The 24,304-nt window shown below is 37.5% G+C and overlaps 1 protein-coding gene across 1 annotated transcript; it reads left to right on the forward strand.

The window, feature by feature from the left end:
* Window positions 1-24,251, forward strand: LOC121405837 (fructose-2,6-bisphosphatase TIGAR-like). Its single transcript, XM_041596805.1, has 5 exons — window positions 1-104; window positions 18,606-18,762; window positions 21,311-21,385; window positions 22,216-22,317; window positions 23,233-24,251. The coding sequence occupies exons 1-5, from the start codon at window positions 76-78 to the stop codon at window positions 23,653-23,655; spliced, it is 786 nt and encodes a 261-aa protein (XP_041452739.1). The 5' UTR covers window positions 1-75; the 3' UTR covers window positions 23,656-24,251.
* The last annotated feature ends 53 nt before the right edge of the window (window positions 24,252-24,304 follow it).

Here is a 24,304-nt window from a genome sequence, read left to right on the forward strand (position 1 = left end):
GTTTCAGCGCAATTCATTTGTGAGATTAAATGTTAAATTTATTTTGCGTCGCTAGCTCTATAAATTCCCTTCAAGATGAGGTTTATGCTGACGTTTCTAAGGCAGTAAGTGCGAAATACATTTATTTTTCAAAATTTCCCCCTTATTTTGGAGTTGAATAGCCTGAAATAGATGAATTGAACCAAGGCAAGATTGAAGAAGACCGGGGAAGAAGAGCGCTAACGAAAATCTAACCTAGTCCCAGGAACTGAAAATTATGTTTGTTGAATTATTTGGAGGATTTCCATTCCCATACCGATGCGTGCGATTTCATTATGCACGCAAGTGAACACGTTTTTTCACGTTTCTGTGATTCAGGGTATTAGAATTGATTTTCTTGTCAAAGTTTTTAAGTTAGATCTAGGCCTTCCTCCACTAAAATAGGGGTAATCCTGGGTTTTAGGGGCGTAAAATATCTGTATACATTACCGGCCTCTAACTTCAGCCACAGCATCCCAGCATAGTATGGACGGCTAAAAGGGCAAATATTCAAATATGATTGAGCTGTTTTCATCAATTTTGTCTCGCAGGTTGCTGGATGACTGGATCTTTTCTTGAAACTTTGGCATTAGGGCAATCAAGTTTCACTGACCGAGTTGAAGGTCACATGATCAAGGTCAAAGGTCAGTTAGGCTGAAAATCTTAACAAGATAATTGTATTTTCCCCAAGAAATTTGACTACCTTTAATATCAATTTATTGCTGCTAGCCTGAACAATTAGGTCAAAGGTCATCTTAATTCGAAGGGAATTGGCTTGAAGGGGGGGGGGGTGGTTGGAACTTAAGTTATATAAATCAAAAGTCCAGTAGGCAGTTCTTTAAACGTATTTACAACAGACATTTATTAGGTGAGATGCAACAACAATGATCACTACTGCGTCATCTTGACAGCAGCCATAACTTTCTCCATGCAAGTAGTCACGTGTAATAACAAAGTATAGTCTACGCTTGCAGACCTTTATCAGTTATCACCACACCTCCCTTTCTTTAAAGAGGTTTATATACACATATATAATACTTCTTAAACTACAGAGTGACAGGGTGGACTACCTGTACACTTACAACAGTACTAGGGGATTATTCTGCCCCTTAAAGCTGGAGTACTGTCGCTGTCAAATATTTTAACATGCAACATTACAGTTCATATATATTTCATTTTTGCTGTTTGTATGATGCGACAATTCGTTGAACCGGTAGAGACATCTGTTGAGTTGAGTTTTGTGATAGCGATAAATTCAATCCCGTATTGCTGATTAACTTTAACATGCAAATTTATATCATGCACATGCAATCATGCAGTTATCATGGGGTTGTATTAGAGTTCAAACCATTTACAGTTTCAAAGTTATTTTTGAACTCATGTGGCTATTTACAAAACGAAACGCGAAAGTTTTTCTGTTTAGTTCGCTTTCCATCCATTTACAAGTTTAAACGATCTGGCGGTTTAACGACTCGTCCGCTTCTGGTTGTTCGGGATGGTGACGAAGATGCGCGAACATCAGATGCTGGTTCCGCTTCTGCGCTGTCATCTAGCTCGAAGTCATCCTGTGTTGGTAATGGAATAGACTGGGCTTGGTGTCTGGGATCTGGCCTGAGGTGACGTCTGTTTCTGCGACGTATCTCGCCTGTGGCTGTTTCGATTTGGTATGATCTGTTATGATTATTGACAGATTTTATGATACCATGTTGTGACCAGGTATTAGTTTTCATGTCTTGGAGTATCACATGATCTCCAGGTTTTAGCTTTGGCAAGTCATGAGCATGTTTATCGAATCGCTCTTTTTGTTTCACCTTCTGCTCATCCTTTCTTCCCCTCACAGATTTAGTATCAATCTGTTGGTTGTTGAGCAAAGTATCAAGCATGGGAAGGTTTGACCTAATCTGACGATTGTACAGAAGTTCTGCTGGAGATTTTCCGCATGCTATTGGTGAACTTCGATAGACTTGTAAAGCTCTGTGGATATCTTGTCCACTGTGTTGTGACTTCAGTATGAGATTTTTGACAATCTTCACAGCATTTTCTGCGAGGCCATTTGATTGTGGATAATGTGGACTCGATGTGGTATGGTGAAAATCCCATTCTTTTGCAAAGCTTTTGAATTCTTGGCTTGCAAATTGAGGACCATTATCCGACATCAGTTCACATGGTGTACCATGACGAGCAAATATTGCTTTCATGTGATTAATCACGGCCTTGCTTGTAGTTGAAGTCAAAGTACATACTTCAATGAATTGTGAGTAGTAGTCGACGACAACCATATATTCTCTTTTGTTCAAAGTGAATAGATCTACTGCAATTTTTTCCCAAGGACGATTAGGCACTGCATGAGGATTTAGGCTTTCAGCCTGTTGTTTTGGTTTGTACATTAGGCATGAAGTACAATTTTGGACCATTTCAGTGATGTCTGCATTGATTCTTGGCCAATAGATTACTTCCCTAGCACGTTTCTTACATTTCTCAATGCCTAAGTGACCTTCGTGTACTTGGTTTAGTATGTATCGTCTCATGGAAGTTGGAATTACTATTCTAGAACCTTTGAATATGATTCCATCTGCTTCAGAGAGTTCACTTCTAATGTTCCAGTACTGTTTTATTCTAGCTGGACATTGTTGCTTACTTTCTGGCCAACCATTTCTGATGGTGGCTAGCAACTCTTGAAGCTCTACATCGTTTTTGGTCTCTTCAACAATTTCTTGTCTTTTGTTTGATGTTACTGGCATTGCTTGTATTATCATATCTACATAGACTCTGATATCTTCTTCAGTTTCAACATTCAATTCTGCTTTTGGATCTACTGCTCTTGACAGTGTATCGGCAGTGAACATGTACTTTCCAGGTGTATATGACACTTTGAGATCATATCTCTGTACTCTGATTAGTAATCTTTGAATGCGTAAAGGACAATCTGCCAATGACTTAACAAACAATGGGATAAGTGGCTTGTGATCTGTTTCAACTTCTATCTTTTGACCATAGATATATTGATGAAATTTTTCACATCCGTAAGTGATAGCTAAGAGTTCTTTTTCTATCTGAGCGTAACGTGTTTCTGCATCAGTCATAGCTCTTGATGCGTAAGCTATTGGATGCCAATTTTGTTCATGTTGCTGTAGGAGAACTGCTCCTAGTCCATTTTTTGAAGCATCAGCTGATATCTTTGTGGGTTTTGTGCAGTCATAGAAATGAAGCACTGGTTGACTCATTAGAGCTTCTTTCAACTCGCACCATGCTTTTTCTTGTTCATTTTCCCACATCCACTCTACTTTCTTGTCAAGCAAAATACGTAGAGGTGCTGACCTTGTTGATAGGTTTGGAATGAATTTTGCTTGGTAGTTTATCATCCCCAAGAACCTTTGTATGTCCTGTTTACAGGTTGGTCTTGCCATGTTTCTGATGGCAGCCACCTTTTTAGGATCTGGTCTGACTCCATCTTGGCTGATTAAGTCACCAATGAAAGTCATCTGGTTCACATTGAACTCACACTTGTCTCGATTGAGTTTCAGGTTTGATTTTTGTGCGATGTCTAGAACTTTTCTCAGACGATCGTCATGCTCTTCTTGAGTGCTTCCCCATACCACTATGTCATCCATCATGGTATTGACACCAGGTATATCTGCGAACAAGTTATGTATTATCTTGTGAAATACTTCAGGAGCACTGCAGATACCAAAAGGTAGTCTCAAGAATCTATATCTTCCATACGGAGTGATAAATGTACAAAGCTTGGAACTATCTTCATCTAGTTGGATTTGCCAAAAACCACTTGATGCATCTAATTTACTGAAATACTTGGCTACAGCAAACTGAGAGGATATTTCAGCTCTAGAAGGCAATTTATAGTGTTCTCGTTTGATTGCTCGATTAAGATCACGTGGATCTAGACAGACTCTGAGTTGACCATTCTTTTTCTTGACTACAACAAGAGAAGACACCCAATCTGTCGGTTCATCAACCTGTTTGATTACATTCATGTTTTCCATCTTATCTAGTTCCTCTTTTAGTTTGTTTTGAAGTGGAAATGGAACTTTGCGACATGCATGTTGAACTGGTTGTGCATTGTCTTTCAATGTAATGTGATGTTTGCCTGGAAGACATCCTAATCCTACAAATACATTGTCATAATCTTGCACTACAGTTTTGCCTGTTTTTATCTCTGTTTGTTTATCAACATGATATACGCGTTTTACTAGATACAAGTCTTCACTCGTTCTGAGACCTAGCAATGGTTGACGATTTCCAGGAATGATGAAACATTGAACACTGTGTTTAATTCCTTTGTACTCCATTTGGACATAACAACGACCTTTTACTGGAATGTTAGTCTCATAGTAACCTGTTAACTTTACTTTGGCTTTTTGTAGTTTTGGTTTTGGTTTCAGTTTGTGATAGATTGTTTCAGGGAGAGTGTTAGCTTGAGCTCCAGTATCTATCTTGAACTCAACTAGCTCATTATTGACTCTCAAATTGACTTTCCACTCTTCCTTTGATTCATGTTCCTGTGAATCAACTGAACAAATCATGAAACCATCTGAATCTACCTTCAAGTGTTGCAATTCATTGACTTTTGCTACTGGGGTACGACAACACTTAGCAAAATGATTTTGCTTACCGCACTTTTTACATGTTTTACCTTGTGCAGGACATTTTTCTTTGGTATGTCTATTACCACATCTTGTACATGTTTTATTGTTAGTACGATCTTGAGGTTTTGTTTGTTTTGTTTGTCTTGTTTGGTTTGACTTTTTATCAGATTTCTTAATCTTGCTGAGAGAATCAACCGGAATTGAGGCATTTTCCCTGGTGGAACTCAACGCTTGGGCCTGCGTTCGAGTTTGTTCAGCCACCCGACAAACTTGCAACGTTTTATCCAATGTGAGATCATCTAGCCTCAACAAATGCTCTCTTAGACCATCATCTAAGATACCACAGATAATTCTGTCCCGTATAAGACTCTCTTTCAACGAAGAAAACTCACACGACTGTGCACGACTTCGCAATTCAGTTGCATACTGATCAACACTCTCATGCTCTAATTGTGATCTTGTGAAAAATCTATGTCTCTCATACGTTAGATTACGTTTTGGCATGCAATATTCCTCAAATTTGTCCAACTTTTTCTCAAGCTTCATGCTCTCATCCTCGGCAAATACAAACGTATTATACAATTCCAAGGCAGCATCACCAATTACGTGTAGAAGCATTGATGTTTGTGACTTGTCATCTTTTTCTGACATTCCTGAGGCAACATTGTATAGAGTGAACTTTTGTTTGAATCTTTTCCAATTCTCGGAAATATTTCCCTTTAAGTCAAGTGGAGGAGGTTGACTTAGATTTGTCATTTTGTCTGTTGTTGTCTTTGTTTCTGTGTATCGTTAATGTTAGTAACTTTGTCTTACTTTCTAGTTTAGTAACTTTAACATACCAATATCACTTGTGCATATTCTCATGAACAGTATAATAATTAGCAAGTATTTGTATCTTTTCAACATTTATGTTTGCTCAATTATTACTACTCTCACTGAGATAGAATGTTCATGTCCCATAAACGTCACGCTAACTGTCCGTCATACTGGAATTTGGCCAGGCACATTCATGCACTCCAAATCCATACAACGACATAGCCAACTACTATGGACATAACATCACACATACAGCAATGGTCATTCACTGATACACAATACAATAAGCTCTTTGTCTTTCACCATCTCTCTCCTCACGGGGGTTAGGGAGAAAATGGAATGAACTGGCCTGATTTCAATGATTCCTCCATCTCAAAGCTCGGTGGGTTACTCAGCATAATAATGCAGGATCTGACACCATGGTTGGAACTTAAGTTATATAAATCAAAAGTCCAGTAGGCAGTTCTTTAAACGTATTTACAACAGACATTTATTAGGTGAGATGCAACAACAATGATCACTACTGCGTCATCTTGACAGCAGCCATAACTTTCTCCATGCAAGTAGTCACGTGTAATAACAAAGTATAGTCTACGCTTGCAGACCTTTATCAGTTATCACCACAGGGGGTACTTCCAAAAACCCTACATTTGAGTGGAAAGGGGATCAAATTGGCCTATATATATTGCACCTACTGGGTTTGAGGGGCATAAACTATGTTTTTGGCTGGGGGTGGGTATAAACCATAGGGCCTATATTTAATTTGAGAGGGGGTGAAATTGGTCTATATTTATTCCCGTATCGTACCTACTGGGTTTTAGGGGTATAAACTATTTTTTGGCTTGAAGGGGGGGGGTACTTCCAAGAACCCTACATTTGAGTGGAGAGGCAGAGGGGATAAAAATGACATAATATATTCCCGTATCTTACCTACTGGGTTTTAGGGGTATAAATTATGTTTTGGCTTGAGGGGGGGGGTACTTCCAAGAACCTTACATTTGAGTGGAGAGAGGATCAAATTGGCATATATATATTGCACCTACTGGGTTTGAGGGGCATAAACTATGTTTTGGATTGAAGGGGTGGGTACTTCCAAGAACCTTACATTTGATTGGAGAGAGGATCAAATTGGCATATATATATTCCCATATTGTACCTACTGGGTTTTAGGAGTATAAACTGTTTTTGGCTGGGGGTGGTATAAACCATATATTTAATTGGAGAGGGGGTCAAATTGGTCTATATATATTGTACCTACTGGGTTTTAGGGGTATAAACTATTTTTTGGCTTGGGGGTAGTACTTCCAAGAACCTTACATTTGATTGGAGAGAGGATGAAATTGGCCTATATATATTCCCGTATTGTACCTACTGGGTTTTAGGGGTATAAACTATGTTTTTGGCTGGGGGTGGGTATAAACCATATATTTAATTGGAGAGGGGGTCAAATTGGTCTATATATATTGTACCTACTGGGTTTTAGGGGTATAAACTATTTTTTAGCTTGGGGGGTAGTACTTCCAAGAACCTTACATTTGATTGGAGAGAGGATGAAATTGGCATATATATATTCCCATATTGTACCTACTGGGTTTTAGGGGTATAAACTATTTGTTGGCTTGAGGGGGGGGGGTACTTCCATTAAACCCCTACATTTAATTGGGGAGGGAATGAACTTGGTCTATATAATATTCCCATATTGTACCTACTGGGTTTTAGGGGTATAAACTGTTTTTGGCTGGGGGTGGGTATAAACCATATATTTAATTGGAGAGGGGGTCAAATTGGTCTATATATATTGTACCTACTGGGTTTTTAGGGGTATAAACTATTTTTTGGCTTGAGGGGGGGGGGGTACTTCCAAGAACCTTACATTTGAGTGGAGAGAGGATCAAATTGGCATATATATATTGCACCTACTGGGTTTTAGGGGTATAAACTATGTTTTGGCTTGAGGGGGGGGGGTACTTCCAAGAACCTTACATTTGATTGGAGAGAGGATGAAATTGGTCTATATATATTCCCGAATTGTACCTACTGGGTTTTAGGGGTATAAACTATTTTTTGGCTTGGGGGGGGGAAATCCAAGAACCCTACATTTGAGTGGAAAGGGGATCAAATTGGCCTATATATATTGCACCTACTGGGTTTTAGGGGTATAAATTATGTTTTGGATTGAAGGGGGTGGGTACTTCCAAGAACCTTACATTTGATTGGAGAGAGGATGAAATTGGCATATATATATTCCCATATTGTACCTACTGGGTTTTAGGGGTATAAACTATTTGTTGGCTTGAGGGGGGGGGGAATTCCAAGAACCCTACATTTGAGTGGAAAGGGGATCAAATTGGCCTATATATATTGCACCTACTGGGTTTTAGGGGTATAAATTATGTTCTGGATTGAAGGGGGTGGGTACTTCCAAGAACCTTACATTTGATTGGAGAGAGGATGAAATTGGCATATATATATTCCCATATTGTACCTACTGGGTTTTAGGGGTATAAACTATTTGTTGGCTTGAGGGGGGGGGTACTTCCATTAAACCCCTACATTTAATTGGGGAGGGAATGAAATTGGCCTATATAATATTCCCATATTGTACCTACTGGGTTTTAGGGTATAAACTATTTTTTGGCTTGGGGGGGGGGCGTACTTCCAAGAACCCTACATTTGAGTGGAGAGGGGATAAAAATGACATAATATACTACCGTATTGTACCTACTGGGTTTTAGGGGTATAAACTATTTTTTGGCTTGAGGGGGGGGGGTACTTCCAAGAACCTTACATTTGATTGGAGAGAGGATGAAATTGGCATATATATATTGCACCTACTGGGTTTGAGGGGTATAAACTATTTTTTGGCTTGAGGGGGGGGGGGTACTTCCAAGAACCTTACATTTGATTGGAGAGAGGATGAAATTGGTCTATATATATTCCCGAATTGTACCTACTGGGTTTTAGGGGTATAAACTATTTTTTGGCTTGAGGGGGGGGGGGTACTTCCAAGAACCTTACATTTGATTGGAGAGAGGATGAAATTGGCATATATATATTGCACCTACTGGGTTTGAGGGGTATAAACTATTTTTTGGCTTGAGGGGGGGGTACTTCCAAGAACCTTACATTTGATTGGAGAGAGGATGAAATTGGTCTATATATATTCCCGAATTGTACCTACTGGGTTTTAGGGGTATAAACTATTTTTTGGCTTGGGGGGGGGGGAATTCCAAGAACCCTACATTTGAGTGGAAAGGGGATCAAATTGGCCTATATATATTGCACCTACTGGTTTTAGGGGTATAAATTATGTTGGATTGAAGGGGGTGGGTACTTCCAAGAACCTTACATTTGATTGGAGAGAGGATGAAATTGGCATATATATATTCCCATATTGTACCTACTGGGTTTTAGGGGTATAAACTATTTGTTGGCTTGAGGGGGGGGGGGGAATTCCAAGAACCCTACATTTGAGTGGAAAGGGGATCAAATTGGCCTATATATATTGCACCTACTGGGTTTTAGGGGTATAAATTATGTTCTGGATTGAAGGGGTGGGTACTTCCAAGAACCTTACATTTGATTGGAGAGAGGATGAAATTGGCATATATATATTCCCATATTGTACCTACTGGGTTTTAGGGGTATAAACTATTTGTTGGCTTGAGGGGGGGGGTACTTCCATTAAACCCCTACATTTAATTGGGGAGGGAATGAAATTGGCCTATATAATATTCCCATATTGTACCTACTGGGTTTTAGGGTATAAACTATTTTATTGCTTGGGGGTATAAACCCTTTATTTAATTGGAGAGGGAATGAAATTGGTCTATATAATATTCCCGTATTGTACCTACTGGGTTTTAGGGGTATAAACTATTTTTTTGGCTTAAGGGGGGGGGAGTATTTCCAAGAACCCTACATTGGAAACGGGATGAAATTGGCCTATATATATATTACTCTATTAGTCTTACTGCGTTTAAAGGGGTATAAACATATTCTTTTTGGGGGGGCAACGGGGGTGATTACAGTCTAATGTTAGATGAGAGGGGATCAAATTGGCCTATACAGTATATCACCGTATTGTATACCTACTGATAATTTTTGTCTTTTACCTTCAAAGAAGAAGCAGCACTTTTCGCCTTGTAGGGGGAAAAGATTGATTTCAAAAATACGTTTTTCACTTCCTTACCGTCCTGTTGGCGAAAGCTGGTTCTGCTCTTTTGTAAAGATGTTTTATTGTTTTTCTCTCAAATCAAATTTCATACAATGCAGTTTACAAAGTTAGAATTGTAAATAATAATTCTAACAAATTTCTTAAACTCGTATACATTGTGCACATCATGAAATAATATTCTAAGACACTGCATCGTACCACTACCAGATGAGTTTAACAAACAAATATCAGATAAAACTTACAAACTTACACCATAATGAACAAACATAATCTCATGAGCTCTGTCGCCTCTTTTGTAAGGAAATGTTCCCATTTCCTAATGTGGTTTGATAATTTACCCCGCGTTACTGCTAAAATTTTCTCTTCATGTTCATTTTCTAATATCTTCTCTCTAATTTTGTTGGGACTTGGTGGTCTTTTTTAGTCCTGCTGTAAACAAAGATCAGATATATTATCTGTTCCTTCCTATATTAGTGTGCTTAACACCAATGTGTATATCCACCCACCTGGCATTTTTTTATTTCATACATAGTGAATAAGTTACCACAATCTATCCATACGTCTCTCGTCTTTTCACATGAAAAAACAGTTGCTCGTTAGTTTCTTCAGTATTCCCACAAAACGAACATTCACTATCTGAGAAAATTTGGAATAAATGTAAATATTTCTTCGCGTATATTACAATGTAATTCATAAAGCATTTTAAATTAAAAAACCCTTTAATCCTACTACTTAGAGTACATTTTCTGGGTCTTGAAAATATAGCACAGATATCTTTTTTGGAGAAATTATATGTCTTCTCTTTATTATTAAACGCATATAATTTTTACAATTTAATACTTAAAAGTGCCTTGTATATATTCTTGGATGCCACGTTTGGTTACCTGTTAATCTTACAAGTAAATATAAATTCTAGATTTAGACCAGTGACTTCACAGTTGTTGTTTTTCTTCAAAAGGTGTTTCCGTGTTGCTGGAATATTTTCAAAAACCTTGTAAACTTTATCTATTTCATTTCCATCTAACCCCATCTTCAGAAAGTTTCTATGAGATTTGATGATACCTTCCTTATCAACAATATGATGCAATTTATATATATTTTTTTAAGAAATAATTTTTCATCACATAGCATTGCCCGTTCAGTCCAATAAGTTTGCCATTAAAAAATATCTAATTTCTTTTAGATGTTTCTTTTTCAAGAAGTACTTCTTTGATAGTGGCCCAAATTTCCAACATATCCATATACAATTTTGGCAATGATATTTTACAGATATTCAGTGAAGTATTTATAGTGAATAATAACAAAAGTCCTCCTACATCATATGTAAAAAATACGTTTCCATCCTATTCTGAATCTCATGTCAAAAGCCTTTTCAGCCGCACGACTCTTTGTGCATATACAAATAAATGAAAATCTTGATAACTAAATCAATTACATAAAAAGATGAGGTTTTGATCGCACGCTTATCTTTTAGAAGAATACTTGATTCCACGATTTTTCTATGATTGTTTATGATTCATGCAAAATGAGAGAATTAGCTGCAAACTCATAACTGACACTACGACGGGGACGTTTTATTATGTTTTATTAATTGTAAATTATAAATTTCGTTGGAAAAATGAATAAATAAATAAATAAATGAATGAAATGAAAAAGACGGCTTAAATGTAATCACTTCATTGAGTTATATTTCTTTAAAAAATGTTACTGACGGTCATCCATCCATGACACTTTCAATTCATGTCATAATCAATTAATGTAAACATTTCAATATCATTCTATATTTATGCCAAATAGTATTAATGGCAAATTATATCATTCTATTTTGGCAAATAAACTGTACATACCTGAACCTTTCTCCAATTAGGATATGGAGAGTTCTTTTTTATCATGGAAATGTCAATGCATAAGCATTTGGAAGTGGATGGCTCAGGCTTCCTGATGCTTCATCGAGGACATCACCCCTTCAAAGATTATCACTCCATACCCCTGTATGGAGTGAGTTGTTACTCTGTTATAAAAATGATCTTTGGACAATTGACGACCAATATCTTTACTCATTATCGACTACAAAATTGCAGCTCGGGTTTTAGCGATGCCTTTACAGAAAGTTTTGTCATCATTATTAACTGATCAATGTGGATTTATTAAACATAATAAAGGTAGATCGGCATCCGAAAATGTTATGCTTGCTCAAGATATTATTGAATCTTATAAATAAAAGTTCCTGTGGCATTATCATTTTTTTAGATTTTCTAAAAGCATTCGACAATGTGAACCACTCATTTCTGTTTAAAACATTAAAGTTTAAGGAATCGTTTATAAATTGAACTAAGATGTTACATAAACATGCTCAAGGTAGAGTACTATACAATGCATATGGTTGGTTATCAGAATCATTTCATATTTATAAAGGTGTAAGACAAGGGTGTCCATTGTCAGCATAGAGGTTTATTTTGTTTTCAGAGATTTTAGCAATTCGTATTAAAGAAAGTAATGAAATCAGAGGTACATGTATAGATGTTTCAGGATATTGTTTATGCTTACCAGAGAGATGAAAATAACACAGTTCGCAGACGATACGACAATATTCATTAATTCGATTAAATCCCTTCATAATATTATGAAAGAGATATGGCACTTACAAAAAATAGGCACTTACACGAGAAAGTTTTTTTCAGGCTCCTCCTAAGGTGAAAGGGGCATAGTACACGTTTATGAAGGGACATTTTTATTGCGTAAAAAGGGCACCTTTTCAATGCTTCAAAAGGTGGTAGACACTGTGCCCCTCCCCCCCCCCCCCTGCATGACAGTAAAAAATCCGGCTCGCGATTTGCCCTCGCATTAATTGTTAAAACTATATTAATGCATGCATCCTATTGATTTATATAAAAGTACAAAAAATAAAAAACCTTAATATCAACAAACTTCTTGCTCTTATTAGATTAATAAATACATAATAACATTTTGATGAATTCCGAATAATCAAATTTGCCCCTTTTGAAGAATTGGAAATCGACAAGTTTCATCTCGCGCTGAGAAAGAGGAATAGGAAGACATTCATCATTTGCACATGGTTGCGCAAAGCATCGGCGGATCCAGGCGGGGGCGAGGGCCTGGCCCCCCTATTTAGAGAGCAAACCCCCCCAAAAAAGGGAAAGAAAAAAAAGAAGGAAAAAGAGAGGACAAAAAAGGAGAATCATAAGAGGAGGAAGACGGGTGAATAAAATGATGAGGGAAGACTTGGAAAATAATTTTTAAAATATTTCATGCCACCATACAGTATAACATTTTCGATCGCGCTTCGCGTTCGCATTGACTTTTATATATATCTTGCTTAATACGGAGCCTAAGTATCAAAATTTGAAGTCAATATATATAAAACATATTTCAGCTCGGAAATCGAATTTTCATTATTTTGTTTGATTTACAACTTGATTTTTAAAAAGTGCTCTGCAACAATTTATGTTTTGTCTTCTTTTATTTGTCAGAAGCGGATCTAGGGGGCCCGAGGTGTCCACCCCCCCCCCCCCCCCCCCGTATTGGCGGAGCAAAATAAAGGGGGGGGAGAAAAAATAGTAAGAAAAGGGAAAAGAGAGGAGAAAAAAGAGAAACATAAGATGAGGAAGATGAGTGAATAAAATAAGAAGAGAGGAAGACCTGGAAAATAATTAAAAAATCTTTCATGTGGGGATATAAAATTTTCGCTCGCGCTTTGCACTTGCATTGCCTTTGAGGTGATTTACATATCTTGCGCAATATGGAGCTTAAAATATCTAATTTTGAAGTCAATATACAAAACATATTTCAGCTCGGAAATTTCACAAATTTATTTTTCAAACGTGCTCTGTAAAAATTTCTTGTTTTATGGTCTGAATATTATTTTCTGCTTGCGATGCGCTCACAAAATTTAATTTTTCAGGTACCCATTATTTTCCTGTACTCCACAAAGTTATCAAAACGTAAGATTCCTATTCAGTCGGATTGTCAAAACGTATCAGCTAGCGCTGCATGCTGGCATTATGATTGGTGAGTTATGTATATCTCAATATTAATTTTAAAACAAACTACTTAAAGATCCCAATTTGATGACAGTTTATAAGAAATTTCGGCTCGTGATTTTCTCTCACATTGATTGTTGAAAGATATTAACTCATGCATCTTATTCATATTTTCGAAAGTGCTTTAAAATAATGTTCAGTTTTCAGGCCATAATATTATTAGATTTTGCGCTTTAATGCTTAGGAAGAGAAATAGGAAGATAGTCATCATTTTCATATGATGACATAATGTCCTTGTAGAATGTCCCAGTCCTATGCCAAACTAAAAAAAATGAAATATATCAGCTCTTTTTAAACTGTGATCCATATCCTTCCTACAAAGTGCTTGAAATACAGAGTTTAACTTAACTTGACCCTTTTGTCAGATAACATCATATATTTTTAGCTCGCACTTTGCTTGCTCTATTGATTTTCATGATAAGAAAGGTATTTAGAATACCCAAATTCTAGATCGAAATCTGAAATTCAGATACGCAGGTTCTCTATACAAATCATTATCCAGTTTCAGATCACAATATCAAAAACTGTCTGCTCGCGCTTTGCGCTCGCATTATTAATGTTGGAAACTTTCCAATTACTCATCCTTTTTATGATTTACAAAACATGAATAGAGTGTCCAGAATTGTTCTGCTCACGCTTCGCGCTGGCATCAATTGATTAGTAATATACTTATCCGTTTCACGATTACAAAAGGTGCTTAGAATTTCCATTCTTCAGGTAGAATGTCGAAATTATCAGCTCGCGCTTGCATTATTTGATAGTTAGAATGTAAAATCTTCCTGGCTAATAAGCATATAAACATATTTTATATGAGATCAGAATGTATATCAAAAATAGAAGAAAAAAATCTGCTCGGGCTTTGCGCTCGCATTATTAATATAGGAAAAATTCAAATTACTCATCCTTTTCATGATTTACAAAATATGAATATAGAGTGTCAAATTTTGAGATTAAAATCTCGATTTTTCAACTTGCGCTTCACGCTCGCATCGGTTATCTAGCTATATACCTATCGTTTTCCATTCTTCAGGTAAAAATGACAAAATTTTCAGCTCGCGCTTCGCGCTCGCATTATTTGATAGTGGAAATTTGTAACGTCCTCTTGGATAAGAAGCTGCTGTTGACAGAATTTTTTTTATCAGATCAAAGCGCATATAAAAAAATTCTGCTCGCACTTAATAAGGCTTATGATATTATATGAATATATAGTAACAACAGTCACTACGCTATATGTATGTATATACATAACAGACTACCCCTCACAAGAAACAAACAAAAATTAACTTCGAACAGCCGATGAGGGAAAATTTGGATGAAAAAAATTCCGGTCCCCCCCCCCCTATTGGTGAAGGCTGGATCCGCCCCTGGTTACGCAATGTCCATAAAATATTCAGGCCCTAGGTCTACATAATAAATAATGTCAGCTCGCTCTTTGCTCTCGCATCATTTATGGAGTGCAATCCATATCCACTTCACAATTTCCCTACACAGTGCTTCAAATGGTGCTTAACTTTATGATTAAAAAAGTGCTTAGAATATAATTTGTTTGAATTCGAAAGGTAAAACATTTTCAGCTTGCGCTGCTCGTTTGCGTTTTCCTTCGTTGAAATATGCATCGTCTTCATGACGATCTGCAAACAGTCCTTAACAGGTCCCTTTCGATCAGGCGATTAAAATATTTTACTCGCGTTTTTGCGCTCACACTGTTTGAATGGGGCGTATGAGATTATAAGGTTACAAGAATAAAGCAAAGACAAGGAGTGTCAATTAGAACTACCCCTTTACCGATCGGGGAAAATATGGTTGAACAAATTTGTGCCCCCCCCCCCCGGCCAAGTTGATCCCCTCTCCAATTAAATGTAGGGTTCCTGGAAGTACCCCCCCCTCAAGTCAAAAATAGTTTATACCCCTAAAACCCAGTAGGTGCAATATATATAGGCCAATTTGATCCCCTTTCCACTCCAATGTAGGGTTCTTCGAATTCCCCCCCCCCTCAATCCAAAAAAGAGTTTATACCCCTAAAACCCAGTAGGTACGATACGGGAATATAGACCAATTTCATCCCCTCTCCAATTAAATATAGGTTTTATACCCACCCCCAGCCAAAAACATAGTTTATACCCCTAAAACCCAGTAGGTACAATACGGTAGTATATTATGTCATTTTTATCCCCTCTCCACTCAAATGTAGGGTTCTTGGAAGTACGCCCCCCCCCCTCAAGCCAAAAAATATTTTATACCCCTAAAACCCAGTAGGTACGATACGGGAATAAATATAGACCAATTTCACCCCCTCTCCAATTAAATATGTGGTTTATACCCACCCCCAGCCAAAAACATAGTTTATACCCCTAAAACCCAGTAGGTACAATATGGGAATATTATATAGGCTAATTTCATTCCCTCCCCAATTAAATGTAGGGGTTTAATGGAAGTACCCCCCCCCTCAAGCCAAAAAATAGTTTATACCCCTAAAACCCAGTAGGTACAATACGGGAATATATATGCCAATTTGATCCTCTCTCCACTCAAATGCAAGGTTCTTGGAAGTACTCCCCCCCCCTCAAGCCAAAAAATAGTTTATACCCCTAAAACCCAGTAGGTAAGATACGGGAATATATTATGTCATTTTTATCCCCTCTGCCTCTCCACTCAAATGTAGGGTTCTTGGAAGTACCCCCCCTCAAGCCAAAAAATAGTTTATACCCCTAAAACCCAGAAGGTACGATACGGGAATTAATATAGACCAATTTCACCCCCTCTCCAATTAAATATATGGTTTATACCCACCCCCAGCCAAAAACATAAGTTTATGCCCCTCAAACCCAGTAGGTGCAATATATATAGGCCAATTTGATCCCCTTTCCACTCAAATGTAGGGTTTTTGGAAGTACCCCCCCCCCCCCTTCAAGCCAATTCCCTTCGAATTAAGATGACCTTTGACTAATTGTTCAGGCTAGCAGCAATAAATTGATATTAAAGGTAGTCAAATTTCTTGGGGAAAATACAATTATCTTGTTAAGATTTTCAGCCTAACTGACCTTTGACCTTGATCATGTGACCTTCAACTCGGTCAGTGAAACTTGATTGCCCTAATGCCAAAGTTTCAAGAAAAGATCCAGCTATAACCCCGGGGGGGGGGCACTCGACCAAAAAAGTGGTGGGGGTGTGCCGCGGGCGAGACAAAAAACGGGGGCCTCGGAGCGGGCTAATTGTAAAAAGGAGGGTCCTCGGAACGGGCTTCGGAACTACAAATGTTTGTGAAAACGGGGGTCCTTGGAACGAGTCGCCTGCATCTGAATGCGCAATTGCATCCCCATGGAACGGGCATACGTGCATACAGCTAGCACGGCGGCACGGGCGCCGGGTGCGCTAGCACATAGGCAATGGTCGGACATCGCTCAGCGGCCGCTTTTCACCAAAATTGCGGCTCATTGTAGCAGATCAATGCGACCGGAACGGCGTAACGGAAAATATGCGAAGCTTTGGAGCGGATTTCTTTCTTCGCTTTTCACGATAAGAAGAAAATGCTATGCCTTGGAGCGGCTTTCTCTGTTCTTTTTCTCAATAAGACAAAAATGCTATGCCTTGGAACGGAAATTTGAGTGTAAAAATGGGGGTCCCCTCCGCGGCACATACCCACTATGCATTATATACTGAGTGCCCCCCCCCCCGGGCTATAACCTGCGAGACAAAATTGATGAAAACAGCTCAATCATATTTGAATATTTGCCCTTTTAGCCGTCCATACTATGCTGGGATGCTGTGGCTGAAGTTAGAGGCCGGTAATGTATACAGATATTTTACGCCCCTAAAACCCAGGATTACCAAAATTGGAGAGTAGGCTATACTAAGCCAGGCAATGCTAATAAATATACCAATGTTTTTTATGAAACTTTGCCAAGGCGCTAGCCTAGCAGCTCCGCAGCATGCAGGGGAAAATTTAGATGGGGGAAGTTCACCCCGACACACTCACACATGCATGCGAGGTTAGCTATACTAACCTCGCACAACGCATGTGATTTGACTATGGTCTGGATTTCAACGTTTTCATTCATCACATGAATTGAATGTGAGGGAATAAATTAAAACACGCCAAAAGGCACAACCTACATTTTTTCACTACAAGAGTCTACTTAATCGTTAATTTTAAGAATATAGTCCTAGTTGAAATAAGTTTTGAAAATGATTTTTAATGCTTACCTCCAAATCTCGGCCAAGATACTCCGTCCGAAGATCCTTAATACTGCGGTGGAAATAAGCAAACAACAATCTAAATGAGAATTTTACCTTGCGAACAGTCTCGATTCAAGTCATCGGATGCAACTCACTGATGTTTACGTTACAATCTTGTCCTCTTTTTTTAGCTAAGCTACAACACATATAGAGGGCAGCATGATGTAGGTTTGGCAAGTTATATGTACACTTTTTAAGTATAAACGTAGAGACCTATTCTTTTTTGTATTTTATTATAAAATACAGAGATAGAATTTTTTTTCCTTTTTTTATCATGGGACAGCTCATTTACATCTTTATTAAACAAAGTATTATAATTTTATATATATCAATTTTATTATTTGCTCAGAATTTAAAAAAGTCTTTATGTTTGTTTGTTTTGTTTTTTAGTATACAATACCACATTATTATACAGAAAATACATGTGAAAATAATGGATTTCTTTGCATTATGGGTAGTGATAATCTTTGTTTAAAAATGATCATCATAATGTATATTTCATTTCTTATATTGCGGCATGTATTTCACTTTACTTTGTATATTTTATTTATTACTTTTGTATACATAAATGTGATGTTATCTGAATAAAGGCTAAAAAGCATTTTTAAAAAATGTCAAATTACTGACCAGTGCCTTTTGATACAACCCTTATAAATCTTTGATTGATTTATTTATTTTGTTTTTTATTAATAGTGGTGAAACTGACTGGAATGCTCAGCTGAAATGTCAAGGACAGGCCGATGTTCCTCTTAATAAAGAAGGGCATAATCAAGCCAAGGCCGTTGCAACTTACCTTGCCAACGAGAAGTTTGACTATGTATTCTCAAGTGACTTGAGCAGGAGTTTCCAGGTGGGTGTTTCATAAAGCTGTTCATAAGTTAAGAGCGACTTTAAAGGGGAATCCAGCCTTGGCCATAAAATGTTATGATGGGAAGGAGAAAAATAAATTAAACAGAATGGTGAAAGTTTGAAAGAAATCGGACAAGCAATGAGAAAGTTATAGCTGCTTTAAAATTGAGATCACTAATACTATGTAGATTTCAAATTGGCAACTGTGTAAGTAAATTATGACAAGGGGCAAGGACAACTTTCCCATAGGCCATGTACTTTATTATCAGGGATTTGTGGTTTTCTCCTAAGTACCCATTCCCCTGGGACAGTAATCTAAATATAGCCCAGGTAGTATATTGTAGTATGTCCTCATGTAAGAAAAATATACTTTGAAATAAAACTTTTGGGTAAAATGACAGTTTAACCATAATATGTATTGGAGTACATGGAAGAGTAGTCCTTGCCTTACATCACTATGACATCCCATATGCGGCCAATTTGAAGTCTCCATGGGTATAGTGATTACCAATATTTACAACTTTTAAAAATTCATAACTTTCTTGTTGTTTGTCCAATATTGTTCAAACTTTCACCTATTAACTTGTCTGATATTTCTCTTCCTTATAAAAACAAGTTTTTATTTGGGTTGGATTCCCCTTTAAGAACGACTGGTGTCAATCCCTTCATGCAGTAAGTGGTATATTGTATCGGTGATGGTTTAGCGCGTAAGAAAGGTTCACCAGTCGTTCTTAAAGTCGCTCTTATCTTACGAACAGCTTTATGAAACGGCCCCCAGGTTTGTAAATCTCATCATATTAACAGGAAATCCAGCCCATAAACAAGGTTATTTTTTTAAGATAACAAGTATTGATGCCGATGAGCAAAATTTGAAAAGATTGCATGAAAATATATTTTAAATAAGGTTATGAATTTATCAATTATTTTATGTTGTTATTGGTGTACCTTACTACCTTGATGTGGATTAAAACCGGTAACAATTTGTGATTATGATGTAGGGTAGAAACAGTGCTTTCATTAGCTCAAACACACCCTGAAAAAAATAACTTGAATAATTTTTTCAAAAACATACATTTCAATTTTATTTTAGGACAAGCTGCTAAACTAACTATGTGCTATGTATAATCTGCCAAAGGGAAAGGGGCCTAGGTGGTAATTACATAGGAAACCTGAAAATGATGTCCGCAACTTATCAGGTCTCTCTGAAATTTGAAAATTACCATATTTGACCATTGACCATATTTTTATCTAATACCCTTTTTACACAGGCTAAAATTTCCTTAACCCCGTACTATAGGTGGGGCTAAATGGCAATTTAGCCCCACCTATAGTACGGGGTTAAGCTTAGCCCACTTTCTTTTTACACAGCATTTTTGCAAAGTGGGCTAACCCCACCTATAGTACGGGATTATTTGGCCCTGCAAAAAAGCAGGGTTATCCCACCAATTGCGGTGCTAAGAGCAATAGTACGGGGTTAAGATCGCATGTGTAAAACGAAAGTGGGCTAAGCTTAACCCCGTACTATAGGTGGGGCTAAATGGCAATTTGGCCCCACCTATAGTACGGGGTTAAGGAAATTGTAGCGTGTGTAAAAGTGTACGAGTGAAGTACTTGTACTACGAATGATCGACAAAAACCACTAGTCCGGGGTTAGCGAGTTTCGTGTGTGAAAAGCAAGCATTCCTTATCCGGGTTAGCAATAACAATTTGGCATGTGTGAAAAGGAAAAAAATAGTACGGGGTTAAGGATAGTACAGGGTTAGCGATTGTCCGGCTTAAGAAAATCCTGTGTAAAAAGGGAAAAATTCAAAATACAAGTGCCAAGAAACAAAGGTAACGTATGGTGCACCATACAGAAAAATTTGATAATTTCTCGTTTTGTTGAATTTGAATAGCATTTTTGGTCATAAGAGAAAAGCTCTCAACTAAGTTGTGTACAGTCCTATGTAAAAATATGCTATACAAAAGACTTTATGCATAGCAGTCTGTCAAAAATGTGGAGCAAATTGCGATTGATACCATGAAAATCATTCCCTGTTCCAGATAATTTTTACTGGTGCATTTTTCCTGGACTCAGGGGTGTGAGTGTTCAGATTTTTATCTGATTTCAGATTTTTTTGTTTTGATTTTCAGCTTAATTTCAGCTTATTTTGGGTTTTCCTCTGTGCAATAAGTAAGGAGCTCTTTCTATTTCAGACATTTTCAACACTTTTCAGCTTTTTCAGATCCTTTTATTTGTGACCACTCACACCCCTGTGGACTGCAAACGTGGGTGATACCTTCAAATCCCAGAATGGGTGGTGTTAGGTTTAGCACTGCCAGTGTTCCACTAGGGCCTTGGTTCCTATTATTTCATGCCCAAACCTGCCAAATCTCCCCCCCCCCCGCCTTTGTACTTTTCCCCTTTCGTCTTTCTCCCTCTGTGTCTCTCATTTTAATGGAATTCTAAATTCAAATTCAAATTTGCTTTTGATTCTAAGATTGCTCTTGGTTTGTGTTATCCGTTCTTTTGTATTTATTATTTTTCAATTTTCATATGTATTCTGCAGACTGTCCAGAAGGTGGTAGAGCTAGGACCCAACCCAAACCTAGAGATTGTAAAGGACGAAAGGCTCAGAGAACGAGTAAGTTAAAATAATAATAATAATAATAGCTGGATTTATAAAGCGCTTTTTGCCAGAGGATACAAAGCGCTGCTATTATTACCCCGGCTTTAGCTCGAGCTACCATCACCGGCGCTCAGTGCATGCAAGGAATTACTCCTGCCGGGTGCCCATTCACCTCACCTGGGTCGAGTGCTCATGTTCATATAATGTTCATTATACTGATCTACTTTACTTAAATTACTTTACTATTGTACTATCGACTATGCACTTGCATATACCCTCATAAATGTTGAAAAACTTAACACTTTGGTTGATGTGCAGAGTTCAGACCTGGCTCTGATGACTTTGGAGGATATTTGTAAGGATGATGATGGTGACGACGACGATGGTGATGATGCTGGTGGTGGTGGTGGTGGTGGTGGTGAAGATGATGTTAATGATGGTGATGATGATGGTGATGATGGTGATGGTGGTGATGATTATGATGATGATGATGATATGGTGGTGATGGTGATGATGATAATGATGTACAATGGTGATGATCAGGGAAGATAGTGGTGATTATAATGATAGTGATATTTATGATGGTCATAATGATGATGATGACTAACACTTGATAGGTAACTCTGGCATATGTCTCAAAATATTTCAAATGCAAACTCATCCAGAATACCAACAGAGTATTAAAGGAATTGAATGTTGGCAAAAAAGGAGAGTAACGATTTCCTTCAGTACTATAATATGAAAAAGATAAATCGATCTTTGGAAAATTTACGAGAATAGACCAGTGCCGTGAAATAACTATTAACCAGTAATTTACTTTTCTCTTTTTGTTTCCCCACCCTCAGAGCTTTGGTATTTACGAAGGAATGTCATTTGATGTCTATCAACATGCTCTTCAGAACTGTGTTGGAGAGTTTGTAGTAGAAGGAGGAGAAACAGCCCCTCAGGTACTCCACATTCTTAGCTTTAAAGGGATGGTCCGAGCTGAAAATATTTTGATCTTAATACATAGTAGAATTCACTGAGCAAAATGCCGAAAATTTCATCAAATCGGATAACAAATAATAAAGTTATTGAAGTTTAAAGTTTAGCAATATTTTGTAAAAACAGTCATGAATATTCTCTAGGTGGGCTGATGATGTCACATCCCCACTTTCCGTTTTCTGTTGTTACATAAAATCATAATTTTTCCATTATTTCATACTTGTGTGAATAATTGTCTCCCTTATAATGAAATAAGTTGCAGCAATAAATATCTAATGCACTAAATCAGTTGTCAATCCAATTTTTCTAGTTTTCGGAGGAAAAAAATTTGAATAAACCTAATTTCACATAATAAATACAAAAGATCAAGTGGGGATGTGACATCATCAGCCCACCTAATGAATATTCATGGTGAATATGTTCATAAGATATTGCTAAACTTTAAAATTCAATAACTTTGTTATCTGATTTTGATGAAATTTTCAGCATTTTGCTCTGTGAAATTTACTCTATTTATTTAGACATAAATATTTTCAGCCTGGTCCATCTCTTTGAAACCCCAATTATTCAGCCCACCCCCCCCCCACAACCACACACGCATATGATTCAATCAATGAATCCCTAGAATGAAAGGCTTACACTTTGAAGTTTGACGATTATTTCATTATTCTTTAGTATAGAATATGGTATACGGAAATTTCCTTGTTGATATTCATTCTATAAAAAGTATAATATGTAAATTGTTGATAGATTGCAGAGTGAAAAGATGAATATAAAATGTCAAGATAAAAGAAGACACTAAACTTTTGTGGGTTTTCTTTATTTGCTAGCACCGTGTAACAATGTTATGTATTGATTTGTTTCGTTTCATGTGACAGGCATTACAAAGATTTATCGACTTCCTCAACGACATGTGCAAGAGTGTCAAAACACAGGAAACCAACAAAGTAAACAGTGCAAAGAGCTCTGAAGGGGAGGCTTCCGGTGCTTCCAATACCGCACCAAACCCAGCAGGTGGGGCTACATCCAAGGTATTTGTATCTGAATTCACAGGCGAGGACAAGGCAGCGAGGATACTCCCTCACGTGCTGGTCTCGACGCACGGCTTCATGATCAGGAGCTTCCTCAAATACCTCCACTGCGTCGTCAACGTGGAGATTCCGGAAGGCGATTGGCTGATCGACGACGGTTGCCCGAATACGTCCCTCAGCACGCTGGTCGTGGAGACGGATAAGGATGATAAGTTTGATTTTGAAAGGCTGATATGTTACTTTATCTATAAGGTGGATCATTTTTCATAGTAACTGAATTGGGTCTAGCCGACTATGCGGGCAGTCAGTACTAGCTAGGAATAATCAGGACTTAATGAATGATGAGGCTATGTAAGTGTAGTACCCTAAGCCTTTATTATGCAAAATATGTGTAGATCAGATTTTGCTTACAGGAGCTTTAAAGTGCAGTCTATTTGACAAAAGGTAGGATGATTTATCTTACTGTGTTGACTAGATAGCATTATTATGTCGATAAGGCAAAATATGTTATTATATCTACAACTTATCTCACTGTGATTTCTTTTCACTGCCTTGCAAGATGACGTATTTCACCATGCAGACATTACTAAGCTGCTTATTTGGCTTTGCAAGATTAATTTTTTTGCTATCTCATCAAGTGGTGACAATTTAAAGATTCGGCACTTGATCATTGAATTTAATTTGATCAGTCAACAAGCTGAACAATCAATCAGTCTGGTATGTTATACCTCAGTCACTTTTGCTCTATGGTGGCCATATTGCGAATCAAAAACAACCTATATGTGTTATATTACAAAAATGTTAAAGCCTGTGTATAGCTTTGGTAAAGGGTCAATAATGTGATTGATAATCGAATATCATCTAATATGACAGTCTTACTGAAGCGTAGAGACCGTCAGATATTTTTCCAACTGCACTT

Source organism: Lytechinus variegatus, chromosome 19 (genome assembly GCF_018143015.1).
Source record: "Lytechinus variegatus isolate NC3 chromosome 19, Lvar_3.0, whole genome shotgun sequence".
NCBI classification, from domain to species: domain Eukaryota; kingdom Metazoa; phylum Echinodermata; class Echinoidea; order Temnopleuroida; family Toxopneustidae; genus Lytechinus; species Lytechinus variegatus.